This window comes from Bos indicus, chromosome 12, assembly GCF_029378745.1.
Source record: "Bos indicus isolate NIAB-ARS_2022 breed Sahiwal x Tharparkar chromosome 12, NIAB-ARS_B.indTharparkar_mat_pri_1.0, whole genome shotgun sequence".
Taxonomy (NCBI): Eukaryota; Metazoa; Chordata; class Mammalia; order Artiodactyla; family Bovidae; genus Bos; species Bos indicus.
Window position 1 is genome coordinate 33,561,355 of NC_091771.1, and position 24,740 is coordinate 33,586,094.

Here is a 24,740-nt window from a genome sequence, read left to right on the forward strand (position 1 = left end):
CCTTACCTGCTTGGGACTTCCCTGGTGGCTCAGACAGCAAAGAATCTACCTGATAATGCAGGAGACCCAGGTTCAATCCCTGGGTTGGGAAGATCCCCTGGAGAAAGGGATGGCCCCACTCCAGTATTTGTGCCTGGAGAATCCCATGGACAGAGGAGCCTGGAGGGCTACAGTCCATGGGGTTGCAGAGTCAAACATGACTGAGCGACTAACACTGGCACTTTTACTTCAATTCTCACGGCAGGTTTCTAAGGAATCCTATGATACACAGAGAGAGTTACTTTTCCTCCGAAAGCTCAAAGCAATCCCATTTCAAAAATTACATGAGCTTTAAAACAGGTTTGGAATAAGAGTATCTCAGTGCTAATTCTTAACAATTCCCATCGCATTTTAAACAATGGTACCTCTCCTCTGTAGGTTAATTTAAGCTAGGTACTCTCCCACTTTTCCTCCCAGAGGTGAACATATTTCTATGAAGCTCTTTCCTACTCAGACTTTGAGAGCCTCTTCTGACTCCTCCCCTTCAAATCCCCAGGCTCTGGGGAAGAGGAGGAGGTGGGCCTAGCCAACCCCAAGTCCCAGGGTGTTTATGGGGGCCCTGGGCTTTCTTTCAAATCACCCTTCTCAAGAGAGCTGGCAAAAACATGCGTTCACCACCAACCCCTACTCAATTGATCTCATCGAGAAAAGGCAAGAAGAGAGTCCTCCCACCTAGAAAAGTGGCCCTTACAGCAGTAATGGACCACTGACCACAGAAACCGGAGAAGGCAGTGGCACCCCACTCCAGTACTCTTGCCTGGAAATTCCCATGGACGGAGGAGCCTGGGAGGCTGCAGACCATAGCGTCGCGAAGAGTCGGACACGACTGAGTGACTTCACTTTCACTTTTCACTTTCATGCATTGGAGAAGGAAATGACAACCCACTCCAGTCTTCTTGCCTGGAGAATCCCAGGGACGGGGGAGCCTGGTGGGCTGCCATCTATGGGGTCGCACAGAGTCGGACACGACTGAAGCAACTTAGCAGCAGCAGCAGCAGACCACAGAAACAGGGAACAAGTCATCAGCATGAAGGACATCACCCTTCATGCAAGGATGCAGGTGACCATCACACGAAGGGCCTTAACCCATGCTGTTCCTTGGGCAACAGGAGCCAGGGCTGTCCTCCAAAGAAAAGCCAAAATAACCCTTCCCACAGATGCTGTATTTACTAGAAAAGACAACAGGCATTTAATTGATGGACAAGTCACAGAGCTACTGTGCGTATGTGCTTGATTCTACCTGGCAGGCTCTCTTTTCATCCCCACGAAGCACTACTAACAGGCACAAAATAGAACTCAAGACAGACTAAAATTAAGATGAGAAAAACCTTGGGGTGTTTTTTTTGGGGGGGTGATAAATATTTTTGTTTATTTTGGAATGTATGAAGTATATTCTTCACTAATGATGGTCATTTGACAAGAATATTTAGCAGCCACCTCAGAACACAAATTTTCAAGCACAAAACTACAGCTTTTTATCCAATTGTAATTTTTTTAAGAATACCATCAAGAATACCTAGTCCAGGCAGTTAATAACAGTTATCTCAAGGGAATGAGACTATTTTGCTGGTTACAACTGCCACATATTATTAATATTTTTAAAGTGAAAACAACTCAAAAATCACAGGACCACACAAGCAAACACCTGTTAAACTTCTAAGAGGGGGAGAGGGAAAAAAAGGAGGAAACACACAATTTTATATGCATTTCCAAACTTGTTCGAGTCTGTATTTTAACAATAGTGATGAGTATAAATGAGTTTCCCAGGATGCCATTAAAAGTTCTATAGAGCAGGATAGAAATAATTGAACTTTCTTTCCCCAAAATTTTACAAATGTATTCTTCCTTCCTATATATTCTTAGGTGAAATATAGAAGGGAGGTCTACATTTTATTCTCATTGACAAACAGGGATATTGAAACTTTAATCATTTTTCTTCCCTTGCCCCAGAAATTTCCAGCAACTCCACACAATAGAGACTGTTACAAATTTAGTATAACTCATGTGAAAGGATTTGCTGGTAGTTTTTGATATGAACAACAGCTGCAGAAGCAAGCTGTAATCTTTAAGCCGTCGCCTGCCGCTTGATTTTACATTTTGCAATTTAAGTCAAATGCCACTTGACAACTGAAGCTGCATAAAGATATTATGGAAAAGCTCAAAGTATTTTTCTATCCATTGCAGGGAGAGGGTAATAAATAAAACCACTGACACATTCATGAATTTAAATACACAGAACTCAAGGCTTCTGAGAAGAAACAGGTTTGTGTTTTTTTTTTTAATTTGGAAAACGAAGCAAGATTTTGCTTAAAGAATTATCACACAGAACACTTGCTCTAGACAGACCATGGAAGTTTAACACAGTTCAATGTGACTTAGCTAATGTGGCAAATTAAATTATGTCAATCCAAGTTTGCTGTGCTTGACTTCTAATGTTTTTGGATAAAATGAGATCAACTCTTGGAGAAGAGCCAGGTATGAAATGTCAATCTACTCTTGTAAATTGAGGTCTATTTCTTTAATCTCACAATCTAACAAGACGACCGTAAAATGACTGAGGAGGGGACCTCTGGGATTTCACTCTTTACTAGGGCCGAAGTTAACAGTACACCACTAAAGTGTTGAGTCTTTCTGCTACCTGAGTAGAATCAAAGAAATCAAAATATTACAGCATCTACGGTACTTAGAGCTGGACCTGGCTTTAATAAAATCATCATTCACACTAGAAAATATGACCAAACCAAACCTCTTGGAACTCACTATCAGTGTCTTTTTTTTTTGAGGTAAGCATAAATTGTCAAAGATAGCTCAACCCAGATTTCTTCGGAGACACTTTTGAAGGTTTGTGTTCATGCTAAGTCGCTCCAAACATGTCCAAGTCTTAGTGGCACTATGGACTATAACCCACAGGCTCCTCTGTCCATCGGATTCTCCAGGCAAGAATACTGGAATGGGTTGCCATTTCCTTCTCCACAGGATCTTCCCGACCCAGGGACTGAACCCATGTCTCTTACATCTCCTGCATTGGCAGGTGGGTTCTTTACCACTGTGCCACCCGGGAAGCCCTCTGGAAGGGTTAGGAATGACTGATTCCTACTAACCATATACCTGGATCCACCAAACTACCCAACAGTGGGATTCACCTTGGCTCCAAATCCTCAACAAGTATGCTGCTGGTTCTAAATGATATCAGGTAGAATCTGGTCATTCAGTGTTCAAGTGTGAGTGTATGGAACATAGCGCCAGATGTCAAAAATGGATGATAACAGATGGAACTCAGTCTCCTCCAGACTGGGTCAAGGCTCAAGAATCTCTCCCCATCAGAGAACCAGAATGTTGAAGGCTTGTCCACAGAACCACACCTAGGCACCGTTCTCGCCAGATCCTCAGATGCCTCTCAGAAAGGCTTCAACCATACCTCACCATGGCCCCTGGAAACCCTGCCATCGTTGATCTGTGCTATGCTCATTCTTTGTCTGAAACAAATTCTTGAGGTTCAAGTTTTAAACCCATCTCACCCACGTAGCCTCCGTTGGTCTTTCTTTTTTTTTTTTTAATTAATTATTATTTTTTATTGAAGGATAATTGCTTTATAGAATTTTGCTGTTTTCTGTCAAACCTCAACATGAATCAGCCATAGGTAAACATATATCCCTTCCCCTTTGAAACTCCCTCCCCATCCCACCCCTCTAGGTTGATTCAGAGCCCTTGTTTGAGTTTCCTAAGCCATACAGCAAATTCCCACTGGCTGCCTATTTTGCATATGGTAATGTAAGTTTCCATGTTACTCTTTCCACACATCTCACTCTCTCCTCCCCTCTCCACATGTCCATAAGTCTATTCTCTATGCCTGTTTCTCCATTGTTTCCCTGTAAATAAATTCTTCAGTACCATTTTTTTCCAGATGTCATATATAAAAAATATGGAATGCATCATGAATTTGCATGTCATCCTTGCACAGGGCCATGCTAATCTTCTCTGTATTGTTCCAATTTTAGTATATGTGCTGCTGAAGTGAGCACTCCCTTGGTCTTTCTGACGCACAACTTTCCTTCTGGGAAGTGACTGTCACATGTCAGGCTCACAGACTCTCAGGCTAGGTGTGGCCCAGGCTAGGTGACCTGGTATCTCTGTGCCTCAGTTCCATCTTTAAAAGGGGATAATGTCGATCTCAAAGGGTATGTGAGACTTACAGAAAGGACTGAGCCATCATACGCCAACCACCACGTGCACATTCACTGAGTAACCACTATGAACGCCAGCCATGCTCGGCATCAACACTGCATGACGGGTACTTTCTCATCTGTCTCATTCTTGAGTTGTCTCATGATTCACTCAGGCCCCAAGCTGGGAATCTAAGCTCCGCAGTCTACAGAGGAGCATCTGGCAACTATGGAGATACAGGTCATCAAGAAACCACACACCTGACTCTCCTGTGAGTGTCACTGGGGCCGGGGCCGGGTGCCCCCAGCACCGCATGACAACCAGACTCATCTTCCTGGCAGTGGGCAAGTCCACCTTCATGGCTTTCAGAAATTAAACTTGCAAAAGACTACAGAAGTGGTTTCAAGGTATCAAATGACACCAAAAAGTCGATGGCAGGGGGGCACGGGAGGTGTCTGAAATGAAAGCTGTTCCCAGCATGATGACTTTAAAATGGATATGCATTCGGAGTTTGTTCTCACTTATGCTACCTCCATTAAAAGAAAATTATAGACCCTGAAAACCTCACATCTACTTTCTTACTACGTAATAGATGCTTCATCCAGCCATAATAGGAAATGACAACTACATGATTCACAAAGGCTACAGCTGAAATTTCACTTTAGAATAGCTGATGCTAAATTTTTGGGCTAAAAAAGAGAATTGCCAGTTCCCGGAAACACAGCTCATTAGTGTGTTTCAAGCACGGCACTGCAGAGTCCTGGCATTGTGCCAGTTCCAAAGGACCTCAAAGTCACACATGGGATGACTGTGTCTACCTAATATTCATAAGCTCATACGAGACAAATATCCTGGAATTTAACTTGACTACATGTATTTATTTTCAAGGTATAAACTAAAAGGAATGCTTCAAATAAATTTCCAAACTCTGACAGACAGATGGGTGGACAGGTGGTAGATAAATGACAAGAGATAGAGCAAATACTAAAGACAGCCAATAGCACCAAACACCAAATGTCACCTCTAAAGGGAAACGTTGCCAGTTAAAAACCATAAGAGTCAACAGCCATAAGACACTCCAACTTCGGAGGCAGTGAAATATGAAAACAATTTGTGTCTTAGAATGCATGAAATAAAGTACCTTCTCTAGGGTTTTCTAAGTCAAATTTTGGAGAAGGGTGTTGGTGAAAGCTCTGTGAATCTGTTTAAAATGCATCCTGCACCAGGATTCATGGCCCCGAGAAACGTAGAGTGAGCCCTTGTAGACTCTGATGTCTCCCAGTCCCAGGGCTCTAAGACTGCTGATGTGTAAAGACCAAAGACAGGGTAGAGAAACGACCCCCAGCACAGCAAAACTGGCTCTCAGGACTCTTCTCCTTACTCCAGCTAAAAGGAGAACTGCTAGACACTTGATCTGCTTCCCAAGTACCTTCTGGGTACCCTAACATACACATAGGACACACCCAAATGTACAAAATATCCAGTCCATATAGTGGGAGACAGATGGATAACAGCTCATATCACAGAAGGTTTGAGGAACATGGGACCAGAACAGAGGCTGATGATTGTCCTTGATCCGGAGCACGACCTCAGGCTGCTCACCGCCGTTGCCTGTGGTCTGATGTGGACAAGTCCAACATCAAGTCTAGACATCTACACTGCATCCTCTGCAGGCTCAACTGATGCCCTAATTCAGTGGTATATACACAGAGGAATACTACTCAGCCATAAACAAGAAATAAAGCCATCTTCAGCAATACTCATCAAGTCATTTGGACTTAAATTCCCTTTCTTCAATTTTCATTTCTGCAATACTTAGAAACCAAAGAGGTTGTCAACTCATACAGGGAAGGGAAAGATGCAAGCCTGTTAGAAAAACATATCAATTGGTAAAAATCATTAAAATGGCTATAACTATATAAAATAGTAATGCACATTTAAACTTAATGAAAATATGCTTAGTCTCTGAGACTAAATTTTTGTTGAAAAAGTAATAAGAAAATCAAGCTCTCATCAACTCTTGAATTCTCTAGGTTTTATGAATGCATACTCAGTTGCTCAGTCCTGTCTGACTCTTTGACTCCATGGACTGTAGCCTACCAGGCTCCTCTGTCCATGGGGTTTTCCAAGCAAGGATACTAGAGTGGGTTGCCATTTCCTACTCCAGGGGATGTTCCCAACCCAGGGATCGAACCAGCCTCTCCTGTGTCTCCTGCATTGCAGGCGGATATTTTGCCACCAAACCACCACGGAAGCCCTATGCTGCTGCTAAGTCACTTAAGTTGTGTCTGACTCTGTGCTACCCCACAGACGGCAGACCACCAGGCTCCCCTGTCCCTGGGATTCTCCAGGCAAGAACACTGGAGTGGGTTGCCATTTCCTTCTCCAATGCCTGAAAGTGAAAAGTGAAAGTGAAGCCACTCAGTTGTGTCCAACCCTCAGCGACCCTATGGACTGCAGCCTCCCAGGCTCCTCTGTCCATGGGATTTTCTAGGCAAGAGTACTGGAGTGGGGTGCCATTGCCTTCTCCAGGGAAGCCCTATAAGTGTGTTCAATCACTTTTCAGGAAGGTGTCATAGTTTTAATGTTTATAGCAGGCAGATAATGCTCATAAAGAGCATGTTCATTTGGTTTCACTAAACTTTTCTCGACCTTGTGAATAAAGAATTCTATAAAACACCATCTGTCAGTGTGTCTGAAGAGCCCATGGACACTTCTACAAGACTTTAAAAACACAAGACAAAAATCAGCATCGGGAAATTATTTTTTAAATGAATTACCTATATTAATAGCAGTTTCTTGTTTGTCGCCTGTCAACACCCATATTTTAATCTCGGCCTTCAACAGAGTTGCTATGGTTTCCGGCACGCCTGCCTGAAGTCGATCTTCTATGGCGGTGGCTCCAAGTAGCAGTAGATTCTGGATTGAAAAACAGTTTCAATTAAAGATGGGGAAACATGTGAGAGAGGCATGAATGACAAAACTCCTCACAAACGAAAGGCGGTCAAAATGTTCTGAAGTAATTACCTTACTTCCTCTACATGAAAACTTTGTTTGCAGATAATTAATGACAGACATGTGTGGCATTTCAAAACCATCCACAAGGCCAGAGCCCCCCACTCCCCACACATGCACGCAGGCCAGTGCTCATCATCTACTTCTGGGTACCCAGGCATCATGAGATGGAGACCGTCTGGCGGCACAGCACTCGGGCAAGTCACCTTGGGGACACTAACGGGACTGAGCCCTCCCTCTCACTTCACTGACAAGCAAAGGACAGTGGTCCAGCTAACACCTGAGAAGAAATGGTTCAGTGACCAGCAAGCCAACGAGGTCCTGAGTGCCCACCTCTAGCATGGGGCCACATGGGTACTATTTAGTTGCTTTATGATTCACAAAGTAAATATTCGAATCTTCGGGGAATCAGGGTAAATGGACACGTGAATTCAGCTTCATCTGCACCCAAATTTCATTAAAATGACAAACAAGGGGGAAAAAAAGCAAAGGTGAATCTAAATAAATAAAGGGATGAGAAAAGCAAGCAAGCAAGGACTTTGAAGCTACTGAAACTGGAAAACGGAAGGACCAACAGTTGCTGACATGAAACAAAAGGTTGAACACCGGCTTCCAGATTTCAGGGGATCAGCCTGTAGAAAGCTAATTCACATCTTGGGAGAAACTGAAATAACAACAAAATCCACACCAGCAACGTGGAGCCGCAAAGGCAGAGCTCAAACCGTGTTGGGATATTAAGCGTGACAACAGTAGGTAAGATGCCCAACCAGCCTAGACATTCTATCGGCCCAGGAAACTCAACAGGGTCAACTAATCTCATTAAGCCTCATTTCAGGCCAGCCCCGAAAGTCATTGATGCTGTTTTTGCCCTGATACTTAAAGACACGAATGCTTGGCAGAGGGTGGCTAGACCTTTCCAGTACCCCATAAAAACTGATGGTTTCTTAAAGAAGAGAAACGATTAAAAACTAATGATGACTTTTTACTTGGTTTTGTGTTTTTCCAAAGTGTATCTTTCTTCACTGATGTACCTCATTGATTTAATGAACTCGTTTTATGAAAAGTTTCAAATAACCAGGTAACTGTTATGTAAGGGTAATATGTCATAAAGTAAGTTATCAGGCTGCCAATTTTTGTGTTCAATAAATTGTAATTTCCTAGTGAGAAAAACAAACAAAAAAAAAGCTAATGGTGAGTTAAGACACTCATAAGACAGAGAGCATCGCTGTGCAAGTTGAGCAAAAGGAGTCCTGCTCACAGACTGTCTGCCCGCTGGGCGTCGCTGGGCGATACAACCCCGCCACGTGCCGTTACCTTCTCGATGATCTCGTAGCACTCCTCCAGCCGCTGAGCGCGGTCCTTCAGGATGGTGCTGGCTTCCTGGTAGACTTTGAGCCACTCCTCGTAATCCCGCTCAGTGAGGTCGGCGTAAGCCACACACAGAGTCCGCAAGCCTGCAAGACAGCCCCAGCGTCTCTTGGTGAGGCTGCTGGTGACGGGCCAGCAGGGGGCTTACCCCTGGGGGACACCGTGCGACCCCACCAGCGTGTGCAAAAGTGAGACAGACCATCGGCTCTGTAGGGTCACTCTGACTCCACGTTCGCATGCTCAAAAGGGGAATTTAAAGGCAATTCTATTTTAATATAAACCAGCTCTTCTACAGATGCTGACAGTAGAGAAGCCATAAGAGTGAGCCCCCAGCAGCAGAGCAGGACAAGAGCTGGGCACGACCCACACCCAGGAGGAGCCAGGGCCGGAGGGCAGGAGCACCTGTCAGACAGCAACAAAGGCCTGGCACGCTACCACGTGGAAGACACGGGCTTCAGCCAGCCAGGCTGTGTGTGTGCGTGTGCATGTGTCCCTCGGTGGGAGTGTGCTCCCCTATGTCCCTGTGTGTGTGTGTGTCCCTTGGTGGGAGTGTGTTCCCATGTGCGCATGTGTCCCTGTCTGGGAGTGTGCTCCCACGTGTGCATGTGTGTTCCCAGGTGTGCACATGTGTTCCCATGTGTGTTCCCCTATGTCCCCGTGTGTGTGTGTCCCTTGGTGGGAGTGTGTTCCCATGTGTGCATGTGTGTTCCCATGTGTGCATGTGTCCCTGTGTGGGAGTGTGCTCCCATGCGATCATGTGTGTTCCCATGCATGCATGTGTCCCTGTGTGGGACTGTGTTCCCACGTGTGCGTGTGTTCCCCTACATCCCCATGTGTGCATGTGTGTTCCCATGTGTGCATGTGTTTGCATGTGTGCATGTGTGTTCCCATGTGTGCATGTGTCCCTGTGTGGGAGTGTGCTCCCATGCGATCATGTGTGTTCTCATGCATGCATGTGTCCCTGTGTGGGACTGTGTTCCCACGTGTGCGTGTGTTCCCTACATCCCCATGTGTGCATGTGTGTTCCCATGTGTGCATGTGTTTGCATGTGTGCATGTGTGTTCCCATGTGTGCATGTGTCCCTGTGTGGGAGTGTGCTCCCATGCGATCATGTGTGTTCCCATGCGTGCATGTGTCCCTGTGTGGAACTGTGCTCCCACATGTGTGTTCCCATGTGTGTTCCCCCACATCCCCGTGTGTGCGTGTGTGTGCACAGACACGGGTACACATGCCCACGGGAGCCCAGGGAGACGAGGAAGCAGTGGCCAGCACTCACGCAGGGGCCCGGTTCTCACTGCACCCATGTGCAGAGGAGCCTGACATCAGTCTGTCTAAACCCTGCAGAGAACTCCTTTCCTGTTCTCTGTGGGTTCAGTGGGTTATTCTCCCCAGAAGTCAAGGAGCCAGTGTCGTAAGGAAAACAACAACAAGGGGAGTTTTCCCAGAAAGGAACTAGAAGACAATTCTGAGCAGCATCCGGTGTGAACCTGCCTCACCCGCGTCCCCCAGGTTAAGAGTTGGGGGGGTTCCTGTGTAGGTCACAGAGCACAGCTGGTCTGGAGCCTCAACTCTTGTCACTGCCAGCGGCACAGAACACCAGGGGTGGGGATGGGGTTGGCGCGAGACCACCACCTGCCTGTGAAGCAAGCCAAGCGCTGCCCAGAGATGACACATGAACGTGAAGGCTCCCTGGAGTGCCCCCTGAAAGCACGGCTCTGCCGGCAGACATAACATTTCCAAATTCCACTCACCTTCCGTGGCAAAGTACTCCAGGTGGCAGAGAGTCTCCTCCATGTATTTTGAATCTTTTGAAAGTCTCTCAAAAATCACGTTATCCTACAAAACAGGGAAACACTGTAATTACCCTTAGGCCAGCTGACCCTTCAGCGCCGCAAGCCCAGCTCTGACTTCCTGGTTTCGATCCAGTGCACGCCTGAGTGGGGAAGGGGAAGAACAGCTCTGGGCTGGATGCAGTCATGAGCTGTGGAAAGCAAATCGGCTGTGGGTCCACAAATCGGGGAGGACCCCGGGTGTCCAGAGGATAAATAATCAGGGACACAAAGGGGCCCACATTCACCCAGATTTGCGAAGCCCCCAGTGGAGTTTATAATACCCTCTGCAGAAGTGGGAAGCATAAACACACAGCGGACACCATTCAAGTGTGCGGTCTCTTCCTAGCGCTGCCGGACTCCCACCTGGGGGTGGGCACAACCTGCCTGGCACAGAATCCAGTTCAGCTGAGAACACACGGTATAGACAGTTCATCACCCAGAGATTATTCACATGCCCTACAAAAGTAGGGCTGGAGGACTGCAGGCTACAGATGATGCAGCAAATATGTTACAAACAGCACAGTTTTAGGCTCCCCCCAAATCCTTTAAGAAATCTAGTTTGGTTTGGGGGGAGGCAAGTTGGAAAAAAATTAAATCCTATAATACTTTGGGCACCTGATGCAAAGAGCCAACTCATTGGAAAAGATCCTGATGCCAGGAAAGACTGAGGGCAAGAGGAGAAGGGAACACAGAGGATAAGATGGTTGGATGGCATCACTGACTCAAGTGATCACCGACAAACTCACTTGAGTTTGAGCAGACTCTGGGAGATGGTGAAGGACAGGGAAGCCTGGTGCACTGCAGTCCATGGGGTCGCAAAGAGTCAACCCTAACATAATCTGGACCTTAATGAATTCACATAGGATGCCTTTAGAATTCACACACATTGCCCACTTTTAAAAACTCTGGTCACAGTGTCTTCAAATACTTCTTCCCACAATTGGTAAAGATCAGTAAGATTTCCAATGCATTGTTGATCCTAGTATTATTTCATATTTTCTGACACAGACTCAAGAGCTGAGCTTAATAAAGCTTTCCTTCAACACATAAGACCACAGTTTTACAGAATGTAGTTTTGTGAGTCAGGCTCATAAACAACAGCATCTTTCCCTAAAGATTTAGATTCAATGACCAGGAGGCAGAGAGGACAAAAAGCCTGATGTAGGAAGTAACCAGAGGGGACCAGAGGTGATGATGGACCACAGATGGACGCCGCCTCAAGCCTGCCACATGGCCTCTGTGGTGAATAAAAACCACAAATACTGAGAACAGCTACTAAGGAAAAAATACACACCAGAATCCTTAAAAGATTAAGTAGCTTCAGTCGTGTCTGACTCTGTGCGAGCCCATCGACTGTTACCTCCCAGGCTCCTCTGTCCATGGGATTCTCCGGGCAAGAGTGGGTTGCCATGCCCTCCTCCAGGGAAACTTCCTGACCCAGGGTCCGAACCCACATCTCTTACGTCTCCTGCATTGGCAGGGGGCTTCTTTACCACCTGGGAAATCCTAAAAGATCATAGGTCAACACAAATGATTGCATCTCTCATAGTCACAATGCAAGGGTGGAAAACGGCAATCAAAATTCACACGCCAAGGATTCTGGAGGACACAGCCGGCTACTGTTTCTGAAACCAACCACTGACTGCCCTGGCCACACTGGCTTGAACCCCTGTCATGGTCAGCGGGCTTTTACCTCTCAGTGAGCTTCAGGAGCCTTTCAACCTGAGTGACCATGAGGGGTGCTGAGAATGGCGGTTAAGGGAGAAGCAGGGGTCCCCCACCGTGCAGACATCGGCCAGTACTTACAGCCCCTTTACAGTAGAGTCGAAGCTGTCCCGAAGGAGTTCGCACTATCACAGACATTCTCTTTCTGTCGCTGTAAGAGTAAAGACACAAAGGAAAAAAACCGCCATTGCTGTTTTACAGGATCACATCCTGTGACTAAACAGTAAGCAGCCTAAAAGGTGGTCTGGCTGCCCCAATCTCCATTTTCCCTACCTTCCTCCTCCAAGTCAAAATTTGTGTGCCTCCTACTCTCTTATTTACATATAAGGGACATAAACCTATTCTTTTCCCTACCAAGCAGACTCACTAGCACAGCTCTTGATGGCAGGAGAGACAGAAATGGAGACCTTGAGTGCCTCCTCTGGGTACCTAATTTTCTTCTGATGATATTCTGTCCATGTACTCTTATTGCACAGCTCAAAAATATCCAGTCACATGCCAAGTAACAAAGGGGAAGATCAAATATAAACCTACTTCACTCAAGAGCATCTCATCCTGCCTTCTTTTGACTGGAGTGGAAAGAGATGATGGATTCCGAGAACCTCGTGATTTAGCACTGAGGTCCCTCCATGGCTCCTCCCCAGCACCCCCGCCAGCAAGCATATGCCTCCTTGCACAACTTCCATCAGGACCCGCCCTCTCCCTCTGATTCTTCTTTCTGATCAGTATATATAGGGAGAGTTTAAGAAAAGAGAAATATACCTGGAGAATTCCAGGACATTCAGGATTCCAAATGTCTGTTCCTGTCCCATCTAGAGAGGAAGGGGAAAAAAAAAAAAAAGCTCTTACCTCTCTTACCTGAAGTGTAAAGCATTAGCATCTCAAAACAACCGACTCCTCACTCACAAACCTCTCTACACACACCTGCCCCCCATCCCTCCCCTCCTCCATCTCTCATTCTCTCCATCTATTCCGGGTCAGACGCCTTCCAACCTGTACAGTTCTCCGCAGTTAGTCTGGTAGGGTCACAGCGCCCCCTTCTGGTGGAAGCTTCTCATTTCCTCCACCAGGAGTGACCATCCCACTAGCTAGTGACAGAGTCATTTCCAAGGCACATAAATAAAGGACACGAGCTACACAGGTCCATCCCAAACCTGGGGCCAGTTAGGCTCACGAATCCAGAATTTTTCACATTTCACAGAAGTATATACGCCCACTCCACCCCACTACATTCCCGCAGGGCTGGGACTGCACCCTGTTATACAACACATGGGTTTTCTGCAGTGTTGGTTGCTCAGTCATGTCCATCTCTTTGTGACCCCGTGGACTGCAGCCTGTGCAGCAAGCTATGTGGCTTGGTGAGAGTCACACAGAACAGGCGCAGCCCTGTGCAGTCCCGTTAGGTTTTGCTACCAAATGTCCACACCCCAAATTCAGGGGAATTCTGAAAACAACTTGGAATATGATATAAGTTCTGCATGTAAGTAAAAGAATGGACCGCCACCAGGTTGGGAACAACATGGACTTATTACACCAGATGGACATGAACTTCACACGCATCCATGAGATCTGAGGATGCAGAAAGCCAAGAGCTGTAAAAAGCCACAAGTCCTCCCCAAACGGAGGGTGGGGATCGTTAGAGGACTTGCCCACAGACCCTCACCCACCAAGACAGTGAGCGTGGCCCCTCTCGGCTCATTACAGAAAACACCCGTAGCCACCCCAAGGTCCCTATCTGACCTCATTCCTGATTTCAACCTTTTCTTATCCCCAAATTTCTCCCTCTAGCTCCTTGAGAGGGAAACTCAGAAAAAAATCAAAAGCCTTGATTTCAAGGAGGGGGGAAAAAACCCACATCAAAAAAAAAACTTTAAGTGCCAACTCCATCCTCTGCCAGCCTCGGAGACCAGAGTCAGAGACCAAGGGCTTCAGAGAGATAGACACGGGCCCGCCCTGAGGATGGGGTTGGAGCGGGGGGTGGATAGAGGATTATTCCCAACAATCACAGACCCAGCATCAGGCTTCCCACGTTCTCTCCTGCACGTTATCCCACATCAGTGGGTGGAAGACCATGGGTAGTGCCTTTGAGAGAGAAAGATGATAGAAATGCAAAAACACAACCCTGAGCCAACAACATAAAAACACACAACCGGGAGCCAGCAGAACCACACAACCTGTCAATTCTCAACATGCCTAGTTTCACAGACAACCAGCTCTCCTAGTTACAACAGGCGTTACTATATCTAACAGACAGCCTTCCAGAAAGCAGGTGACCAGGACCATCCGGCGGCACCCGGGGCTGTCACTTACGGCCTCGATGATGACAGAGTAGGGCGTTCTGGCTGTGAAGACAAAGCCCAGCTTCCGGGCCCCTTTGACCAAAGCGGCTTCGTCTGTCAATAAGAACAGAGGAGGCGTTGACTCGTCTCTGGGAAGGACAGCATTCTGTTCAGCAAGTGTTACTTTTCCCATGAAAAAGACCCACACCAGCGACAGACGCCTGGCCTTCCGTGCAGTAAAGACGGAGGACCTAGAAGGTGCCGACTCACTCCTCGCCCCCTACTAGGGCCCAGAAAGGAGCACCTCCCTCAGAGGAGAAGCTGTAGACCTGGAACTGGTCCCCCAGGACACTGCAGCCAGCGGGAGACCGGAGGCACACGGCGGGGCAGGGCAGGACCGGCAACAGCGTGCAAACACCCAGGGGTCGGGGAAGGGGGCAGAGGGCACCCCGGCCGCGGGGCCTCACCTGGGGAGGAGGCCTGGTAGACGATGCTGTCCCCGTCCCTCTCGGGGACCACGGTGTGGCACACGGCCAGCAGGGTCAGGAACTCCTGGATGCAGGGTGCTGTGGGCTGCAAACGGAGCCAAGATCAGTGGCTGTCAGGACGCCCCTGACCTACTTCAGGGTCAGGCTCAAAGGACTCTTCCTGGATTCTAATCCAGGGGTTCCTTCCTGCTGCCCTCAGAACAGAGGTCAGGAGCCCCGGTTCCAGGCACCCTTCCGTTCACACCTGCTCACCATCCAGCCCATCTCCTGCAGCTCACAACCCCCTACTCTGGGTACCTAGCAAGGTGTTTAATGTGAACTAAGCCCTTAAACTGTTTCTAAACGAATGAGTCTCTTATGGACCAGTTTGCTGTTTGACAGTTTAAATCCCTTGCTGCTGCCACCCTGTACTTTCTCCTTACCCTTCACCATTCCAATGTGAACAGACCCTTTCAGCCACCCATCTGCACCATCACTCTCAACCTAAGCGCTTTGAGGGTGCTTGAGTCCTTTCTCAGAAAGCAAGTCCTCACCAGTGCTCGTTTCTTTAACATCCTTAATTAACACTCCCCTCCTCCACAGAAGGTTCTTCTGAGACGCCACTCTTCTGCTTAGAGGACCTCTAGCCGAGTGGCGCTATCTACCTCTGAGACCAAAATCTAGGAAAGGACAGTATCAACGTCTGTGATCCTGACACAGAGCACAGCCTTCAGCAGCATCCTCTATGCAGCCTGGACCACCTGGTCAGCATCTCTGGGGCTGAAGCAGGATGGCTGCATCCCAGCCCGGGAGCATGGGTGCCTTCCATGCTCACATCTCAGAACACTGCTGGGAAAGTTCTAGCATCAACAAATAGGCACTAACTGAAATACAATATAGCAGACCTCCTCACTGAGAATTCAGAGAACATTTTAAATATATCTATCTCTTCACAAAATTTGAGAAAGATAAAGTTTTAATGTTGCTTGAGTTTACCTAATTTCAAAACTGAATTTTTTTTTTTTTTTAGAAAAGTCATATTAAGTCTAATTTATACTGGTTAAACTGGTTGTGAAATGCTCTGATCACTGAAAAAGTTAGTATTTTTCAGAATAGCCTTTAGAACAAAAATGCATTTATATGGACCAGCAGTAAATCCTGGTTTGTTCCAATAGTTCAGAATGTGACATCACAGTTAAGAATCCAACAGTCTAAGATTCTGACTCTCATTTCTCCATCTGTTTGCTGGGTGACTTCTGGCCAAGTCAAGTTTTCTATGCGGCTCCCCATCATCTCTCCGAGGTGACTCAGGTGCTGAAGGAAACAGCCTTCAAATGTCTAGCACATAAGTAGGATGCTATAAATCCTGCATATTACATCTTGTTTCCTAGGTGATCCTAACCAAAAGACACGTGATTACTTTTCAAAATACATGACCTCTTAGATTCACAACTATGAAGAAACAGTCTTGCATAAATCTTACAAAACAACAGAAATCTGAAATGTTAGCAAAATCTATGATCAGACTCATCTTGATGTGCTTACTTTATAACTTCACTACATACGTAATCAGACTTCAAATTCAGTTATGCAAAGTGTTCTTCACAAACTGATCATTTTCCTAAAGTACTAACACCATAGAAGTGAAGGCACATCTCTTCCCCAAGTTCCAAAACAGCAACTTGCAAGACGCTACATACATACATAAATGCAAGTGCATCATAAGATGTTTAATGTTCCAGAAGTGAATGATGGCCCTTACATGATGATCCTCGATGTTCTTCAAGAGCCTGGGGTCATCAAAGTCACAGGAATCACTAGGTGGAGGAGGAATCCGGCTGAGAAAAGAATAGGAGATATTACTCAGCTCCAAAGTTCCTTTAACTCAAACCTAGGAAGAATCTGTCTTCAGAAAGAACCCCACATAAAAAGGCTATAAATTTATATTAAACTTTTAAAGATTTGAAATATTGTGTATTATTTCAAACCTCAAGACAGTAAATCTCACACCTGACTATGAACAAAATAAGGATGGTCCCTGACTTACATTGTTTTGACTTAATAACTTTTCAGTGGTGCAAAACTGATAAGCATTCAGTAGAAACTATCTTTCAGTCTTTGAACTTTGATCTCTCCACAGGCTGGCAACACATGGTACAATCCTCTCTCATGATTCTGGGCAGCGAGTGTAGCCCCACCATCATGAGGGTGAACAACTGAAACACAACTGTGCTGGATCCAGACAGCCACACAACAGATGAGTTAATAAACAAAATGTGGTGTGTATATACATATATATAATACTACTCAGCCTTCAAAAGGAGTGAAATTCTGATACATGCTACAACATGTATGTTACAACCTTAAAGATATTATGCTGGAAAGTCAGAAGTGAGCAGGACGTATCCGACCGATAGCTGGGTACTTTTGTTAAAATCCCTGTAGCACAATTGGACTTTTAAAACCATACTCATGTTTCATTTTTATTCTGGCTCTCTCTTGAAATAACAGGCAACTTTTATTTACAAAATAATCTGGTGAGAAATGCTAATATAAAATTGTTCCAAAGCCTTTCCCACTAAAGTATCAAGAACTGTTAAAATATACTTACGAGAAATCATCTGAGGATGGTTCCCTTGTCAGTTCTGGAAAATGACTGCCAGAGAGAGAAACAGAGTAGTCACAGAGCTGTGATCAAAAACACAGGTATTCACACAAAGTACAAGCAGCAGCAGCATAGATCATATATTAGGCTACTAAACCAGCCTTGGTAAATTTAAGAAGACTGAACTAGCAAGCGTATTTTCCTATCACAAGATACAAAACTGAAACTCAATTACCCCCCAAAAAATGGAAGATTTACAAATATGTGACAATTAAACAACATGTGAATGAACAACCAATGGATCAATGAAGAAATCCAACATGAAATCCAAAAATACCTAGAGACAAATGAAAATACTAAAACTTGAAGAATGCAGCAAAAGCAGTTCTGAGAAGTTTATAGCAATAAATGCCTACCTCGAGAAACAAAAATCTCAGACAGCTTTATACCTAAAATAACTAGAAAAGGAACAAATAAAACTCAAAGTTGGAAGGAAATAAAGATTAGAACAAAAACAGATGAAATAGAGACTCAAAAGTCAGTAGGAAAAAAATCAATGAAGCTAAAAGTTGGTCCTTTAAAAAGATCAAGTTAACAAACCTTTAGCTAGACTTACCAAGAAAGAGAAGACTCAATCAGAAATGAAAGAGAAGGCATTACAACTGACACTACAGAAAGAAAAGGATCACAAAAGACAACTATGAACAATTAGATGGTAACAAATTTGACAACCTGGAAGCCAAGGATAAAGGCCTAGAAACATACAACCTAAACAGAAAATCTGAGTACACCCATTACTACTAAAGAAACTGAATCAGTAATTTAAAAACTCCCAACAAAAGTCTGGAACCAGAAGGCTTCACTAGTGAATTCTACCAAACATTCAAAGAAGAATTAATACCAACCATTTTCAAAAAACAGAAGAGGAGGGAACACTTCCAAACTCATTTTACAAGGTCAGCATTACTCTGATACCGAATGAAAAAGAACATCACAAGAAAATTACAGGCCAATATCCCTGAATAACAGACACAAAAATCTTCAGTAAAATATTAGCAAACCATATTCAACAATACATTAAAAGGGTCATACACAATGATCAAGTGGGATTTATTCTAAGGATGGAAGATCAGTTTGCTAAGCTAAGTCTCTTCAGTCGTGTCCGACTCTATGCGACCCCATAGACGGAAGCCCACCAGGCTCCCCCGTCCCTGGGATTCTCCAGGCAAGAACACTGGAGTGGGTTGCCATTTCCTTCTCCAATGCATGAGAGTGAAAAATGAAAGTGAAGTCGCTCAGTCGTGTCTGACTCTTAGTGACCCCATGGACTGTAGCCCACCAGGCTCCTCCATCCATGGGATTTTCCAGGCAAGAGTACTAGAGTGGGGTGCCATTGCCTTCTCCAGAAGATCAGTTTAGTATCTACAAATCAATATGTCAACACCATCCACATTACCAAAATGAAAAATAAAATCATATAATTGCCTCAATGAAAGAAAGTGAAAGTGAAGGTTGCTCAGTCGTGTCTGACTCTTTGTGAACCCATGGACTATACAGTCCATGGAGTTCTCCAGGCCAGAATACTGGAGTGGGTACCCTTTCCCTTCTCCAGGGGATCTTCCCAACCCAAGGATCAAACCCAGGTCTCCTATGTTGCAGGTGGATTCTTTACCAGCTGAGCCACAAGGGAAGCCCAAGAATACTGGAGTGGGTAGCCTATCCCTTCTCCAGTGGATCTTCCCGACTCAGGAATCAAACTGGGGTCTTCTGCATTGCAGGTAGATTCTTTACAAACTGAGCTATGAGGGAAGCCCCAATAGATTTGCCTCAATAGATGCAGAAAAAGCATTTGATAAAATTCAAAATTCACATATGATGAAAAAAACTCTCAGCAAAATGGGTATATAAGGAATGTACCCCAATATAATAAAGTCCATATAATATATGGGAGAAGGCAATGGCACCCACATCCAGTGCTCTTGCCTAAATTCCATGGATGGAGGAGCCTGGTAGGCTGTAGTCCATGGGGTTGCTAAGAGTCGGACACGACTGAGCGACTTCACTTTCACTTTTCACTTTCATGCATTGGAGAAGGAAATGGCAACCCACTCCAGTGTTCTTGCCTGGAGAATCCCAGGGATGGGGGAATCTGGTGGGCCTCTGTCTATGGGGTCACACAGAGTCGGACACGACTGAAGCGACTTAGCAGTAGCAGTAGCAGCAGCAGCATATATGACAAATTCAAGGCTAATATCATACTCAACAGTGAAAAGCTGAAAGCTTTTCCTCTAAGATCAGGAATAAAACAAAGATGCCCCTTCTTATTACTTTTTTCTCAACATAGTATTAGAAGTCCTAGCCACAGCAATTAGGAAAGAAAAAGAAGTAAAAGGTATCCAAATAGAAAAGGAAGAAACAAAACTGTTACTATTTATAGATGATATGATATTATATACAGAAAATTCTAAAAGATTCCACCAAAAATCTGTTAGAACTAACAAATTCAGTGAAGTTGCAAGATACAAAATCAATATACAAAAATCTGTTGCATTGCTATATATTAGTAAAGAACTATCAGAAGGAGAAATTAAGAAAACAATTCCACTTATACTTACATCAAGAAGAAGAAAATATCTAGGAATAAATTCAACCAAAGGAATGAAAGATCATACACTGAAAAGTGTAATACGTTACTGAAAGAAATTCAGCAACACAAACGAATGGAAAGACGTTCTGTGCTCATGGATTGGAAGAATTAATGTTGAAATGTCAATACTATCCAAAGAAATCCACAGACCCAATGCAATCCATATCAAAATTCCAAAGGCATTTTTCACAGAAATACAACAATTCTAAAATTTATACAGACTCACAAAACTTTGAGAAATAAGAACATAGCCAGATGCATTATGCTCCTTTTGAAAAAGGAAAGTGTTGAGATCAAAACATGAAGTAGAAATGTATACTTACTAGATAGGAAATATAAAATTACATATTCCTTGAGATTTCTCATAGGTTAGTATTTATAGAAATAACCACGTTTTAGAACCATGTTCTAAATTGGGACTCATTCAGTTTTAAATATCTTCAGTAGTAATTATGAAACCAAATCCCTTATAAATACCCTTTCAAAGTATCAGAAAGTCAAGGTATTTGACTAAGTGGCTAAAAATAAACTTCTTTTGTTGGAAGAATACAGATAAGATGCAGTAAGTTATAAAGACACTCACCCATAGGTTACCCCAGCAATGCTACACTTTTTGAAGTTCATGATATTACATGTAAGAGTTCCTGTTTTGTCAGAAAATAGATATTTTACCTAAATCAAAGAGAAAAATATATGCTGAGAATGTAATAACATGCAAAGACACATAAGTGAAGTCTTTTATTCTACATGTTTCAAAATCTGTATTAGTTTTCAAAGGTAAATTTCCTTAGGCAAGCAAAATATATTTTATAATTAAATATGTTATATATCATAATTATTATTGTAAAACTAATATATGTTAAAGCTTAAGACCACAATTCTGGAGTCCAAGTGTGTGGAAACATACAAAAGAGATTTCAGTAACAGCCCTGAATCCATTTAACATCAGTAAGCACTAAATTTCGCCACAAGGCATCTCAATGACATTTACACAGAATTCATTCTTGTGTCTAATACATCAAGACAACAAACTCAGACTGTGGCAACCACAAAAATATTTGTTTTTAGAACTCCATCCCTTGGTTGGACTAAGAAAGCATGTCCTGAAATAGCACAGAACACTAAGCTTTTCAATCACCATCATAGTGAGATTACATAAAGGCAGCATGGCACTGCAACAGATTAACAAAACTTTCTAAGGCACAAAGTTCTATAGATTTAACACGCTAGGCTCTCAATATACAAAGGTGAAAAGAGAAATTCCTGTGAAAGTCAATAAGCAAACCATTTAGACATGATTAACTGAGTGAGTGCACAAGAGATGAGCCCAAATGCATGCGTGGTGTTACGTTCTGTCCTCCTGGGTGGATGCTACGATGGGGGAAAGGGCAAAGAACGCAGGACCACAAGGGAAGGGAGTCCAGGTCAGGCTCTGAATTGTGCAGGTTGGAAAAGTTACCTCAGCCTTCTGGGACTCAACGTCCACGTCCATAAGGGTTTGGCCAGAAGATAAGTAACATTACTCCATGTCTAGCTTTCTGGGAAATTACATCATAGATTAGTGAGAGGGGAGTAATTAACAGAACTGTCTCCAGTAAAATTCCAGTTTCTCAGTGACTTTCTAAAGAGGGGTCATGACTGCAGCTGGATGTGAGATGGATTCCAGGAATTCCCAAGAACCATGCTAGGGAAGTCACACTGCACTGTTTTTATACAAGACAGATTAATAACAAGAATTGTGTACTCTAGACTTTTCCTAACTGATACAACATAAGCAAATACTAAGAATTATTTTTAAAGTGCCTTCAAGTAATGATTATTAATGATCCTAAAGAAGTCAAATAGTACACAGAAATATGAAATCAGTACACTATTAAAGTGATGAATGCTTTAACCATAAACAAGTTTAAAATATAAGCTTTATCTGCAGTAAGACTAGGGGTATAAAAAGTTCAGTAGAATCAGCCTTTCAAAAGCAGTATCTCTTCCTGTTTCTTTTTTAAAAGTTAAAAGATGATATCAAAATATTTTAAAATGACAATTTTATAATAAGGAATTAAGATTTTTCTATTATTCTGCCTATTGGATTTTGACTTGTCTTTTCAGTTCCAACTCAGAACTACTTCCCCATGCAAACTTTTCCTATTCCCGATTAGGATGAACTGTCTCATCGTGGGAGCTGGAGGATATTGAATCCTTCAATCATTTGGGTCCAGTTCAACAGCATCTGAGAACAAAGTTATGCTAACCATTATGCTAAAATAACAAAGGCAGACAAAGATGACCAAAGAGCTCGTCTCCACACCTTTGAACAGGCTTAGAAATCCCAGGATGGAAACAGACACATATAACTGTCATTCTTTTTTACTGTATTTATGTTTGGAGAGATTGTTGCAGAAACACTGAAGAGAGGTAAATTAACTCTGTTGGAAGACTGGAGCAGGGTTCAAAAAGAGGCCGGTTTAGTCTGATATATACTGCATTCACTTCATGGGGTTGTTGGGAGAATCATATAAGATAAGTAAATAAAATGAAATTATAATCTGTAATTATAGTGCATTCAACAGACCTAGACTTTGCAGTGATTTCAACTCACAATGAGGACATAATGCAAAGTGTAACTCAGTAGAAAGGCAAGAGGGGTTTGGGGGTGATAGTGGAAAAGAAACTGGGTCCCTGAAATATTACAGAGACGAAAGCAGGAACATGTGAGAGATGTTATGGATTTGTGTCCTTCAAATTAGCCCCCACATAAAGTCTCTTGGACAGCAAGGAAATCAAACCAGTCAACCCTAAAGGAAATCAACACTGAATATTCACTGCAAGGACTGATGATGAAACTGAAGCTCCAATACTTTGGCCACCTAATCCAATGAACCAACTCCTTGGGAAAGACCTTGATGCTGAGAAAGATTAAGGGCAAAAGGAGAAGGGGGCAACAGAGGATGAAATGGTTAGATAGTATCACTGACTCGATGGACATGAGTTTGAACAAACTCTGGAAGATAGTGAAGGACAGGGAAGCCTGGCGTGCTGCAGTCCATGGAGTCGCAAAGAATCAGACACAGCTTAGCAACTGAACAACAACCCAATATCCAAGCATCTTAACCATTGTCTTCCCTTTATTTGCTCTTGATTAACAATCTTGCATACAAAGTGAACTTGCACTATAGTTTTTGTACTGAATGTGTTGCAGGTGATAAGATCTTCTAGGCGATAAGATCTATCCCTCAAAAAGCAAGTCAAGATCAATTAACATTTGTATTGAATAATACCTCCAAATACTACAGAGTTCTTCAGACATCAAAACCACCTTTATGGAGACTTATTTTTGCACAATCTCTTCACAGTTCTCCCAACACTTGTCTGCCCCCATGCTCACATCACTGTCCCAAAGTCCCCAAGAGGCTCTCACCTGGCCAAGCTCTTCATTAAGGTTTGACGTCCTGGCCATGGCAGGGGTGTCATTTCCTAGATAATACATATCTGTGTCCTGAGAGAGGGAAAGGAGTGGGGGGACTTCAGCAAATCTCCACCGTTCATCACTCATTTAGATTAAGAAGGTAACAGGTAACTGTTAAAACAGGTAACTCAAATAAATGCTAATTTTTAAGTTAGTGGTGAAAATACAGGGTCTATTTATGTAGAAAAACACTAAGATACAGGGGAAAACATGGTATTTATTTATATCTAGAAGATTTGGCTTCCAGATGATCATTTTCCTAACCTAGACTAACTCATACTTCTGAGCTTAGCTAATACCTCATTCAAAGGGTTGTTGTGAAGCTCAAATAAAAATGCACATGAAAAAAAAAAGCACATGAAAGTGTCTGGTCATCAAATACTAGCTGCTGAGGTCCGGGGCTTCACAACCATGGCAGGGTCCTTGAAAATTCCACCTGGACTCTTGCAACAGAACCCAAGCTCACTGTCACTGTGAATTTTGATCTAAAGGACACTTAAGCAGACCCACCTAAGAGAGCTTTCCTTCTGCACTAAGGAGACCATAAAGCATGAGCAGCTGCAGCCACTTCATGCCCATGCACTGGAAGACAGGGACCTGCTTGCCTTCTTCTCCATTATCCCACTGATGCTCCTGAGAGCACCTGCCTGTTTCATGACCCAGGAAACTGGGACACCAGGTGACTAGTCACCACCACCACTGGCTCAGGGACAACCCTGCCCAGTCTCTAGGCAGTGAAATCCCAGATCGAATTATAAATCAATGACGCTCCTCTTTTTCTGGAGGCCCAGTTTCAACACTAAGGCTCCGACAGGATATTAGGAAATGACACGTCCCCAGCAGCTCTGCTTCCTGCCCCGTGTGATACTCACCCAGTTTATGAAGAGGGCTTGTGTGTACTTCACAACCTCGAGAGTCACCAGCAGACTGATGGGAATCAGATTGTTGTAGAGGATGATGAATGTCAACAGGTTGTATCCGAAATTGTCTGAGGTCGCATCTGCAGAAGAAAACCACAATATGTGCATAGCTTAGTCTCCGTTCAGTATCCCTGAACTTTATTACGCTGGCAGTTTTCTGAAAGATGTTCACAGAAGGAGTTGACTGGCTTAAGTGTACATTTAGAGATTCAAGTT

The 24,740-nt window shown here is 44.0% G+C and overlaps 1 protein-coding gene and 1 non-coding gene across 3 annotated transcripts in view; both read right to left on the reverse strand.

The window, feature by feature from the left end:
* The window catches only part of LOC109567044 (phospholipid-transporting ATPase IB), a 495,212-nt gene that overhangs the window by 350,845 nt on the left and 119,627 nt on the right, over positions 1-24,740 (reverse strand). The window contains exons 12-23 of one of the 2 annotated variants that reach the window (XM_070800264.1): positions 24,477-24,604; positions 23,557-23,634; positions 20,725-20,813; positions 17,501-17,545; positions 16,652-16,727; positions 14,890-14,995; positions 14,454-14,536; positions 12,906-12,955; positions 12,225-12,294; positions 10,338-10,422; positions 8,533-8,672; positions 6,984-7,122 (exon numbers count right to left, since the gene is read on the reverse strand). In XM_070800264.1, coding sequence (XP_070656365.1) covers positions 6,984-7,122; positions 8,533-8,672; positions 10,338-10,422; positions 12,225-12,294; positions 12,906-12,955; positions 14,454-14,536; positions 14,890-14,995; positions 16,652-16,727; positions 17,501-17,545; positions 20,725-20,813; positions 23,557-23,634; positions 24,477-24,604 — 1,089 coding nt within the window. The remainder of the gene's footprint in view (positions 1-6,983; positions 7,123-8,532; positions 8,673-10,337; positions 10,423-12,224; positions 12,295-12,905; positions 12,956-14,453; positions 14,537-14,889; positions 14,996-16,651; positions 16,728-17,500; positions 17,546-20,724; positions 20,814-23,556; positions 23,635-24,476; positions 24,605-24,740) is intronic. The other variant, XM_070800266.1, reaches the window with a different exon arrangement.
* LOC139186299 (U6 spliceosomal RNA) lies at positions 3,956-4,061 on the reverse strand. Its single transcript, XR_011569896.1, has one exon. It is a non-coding gene; the product is annotated as a U6 spliceosomal RNA (small nuclear RNA).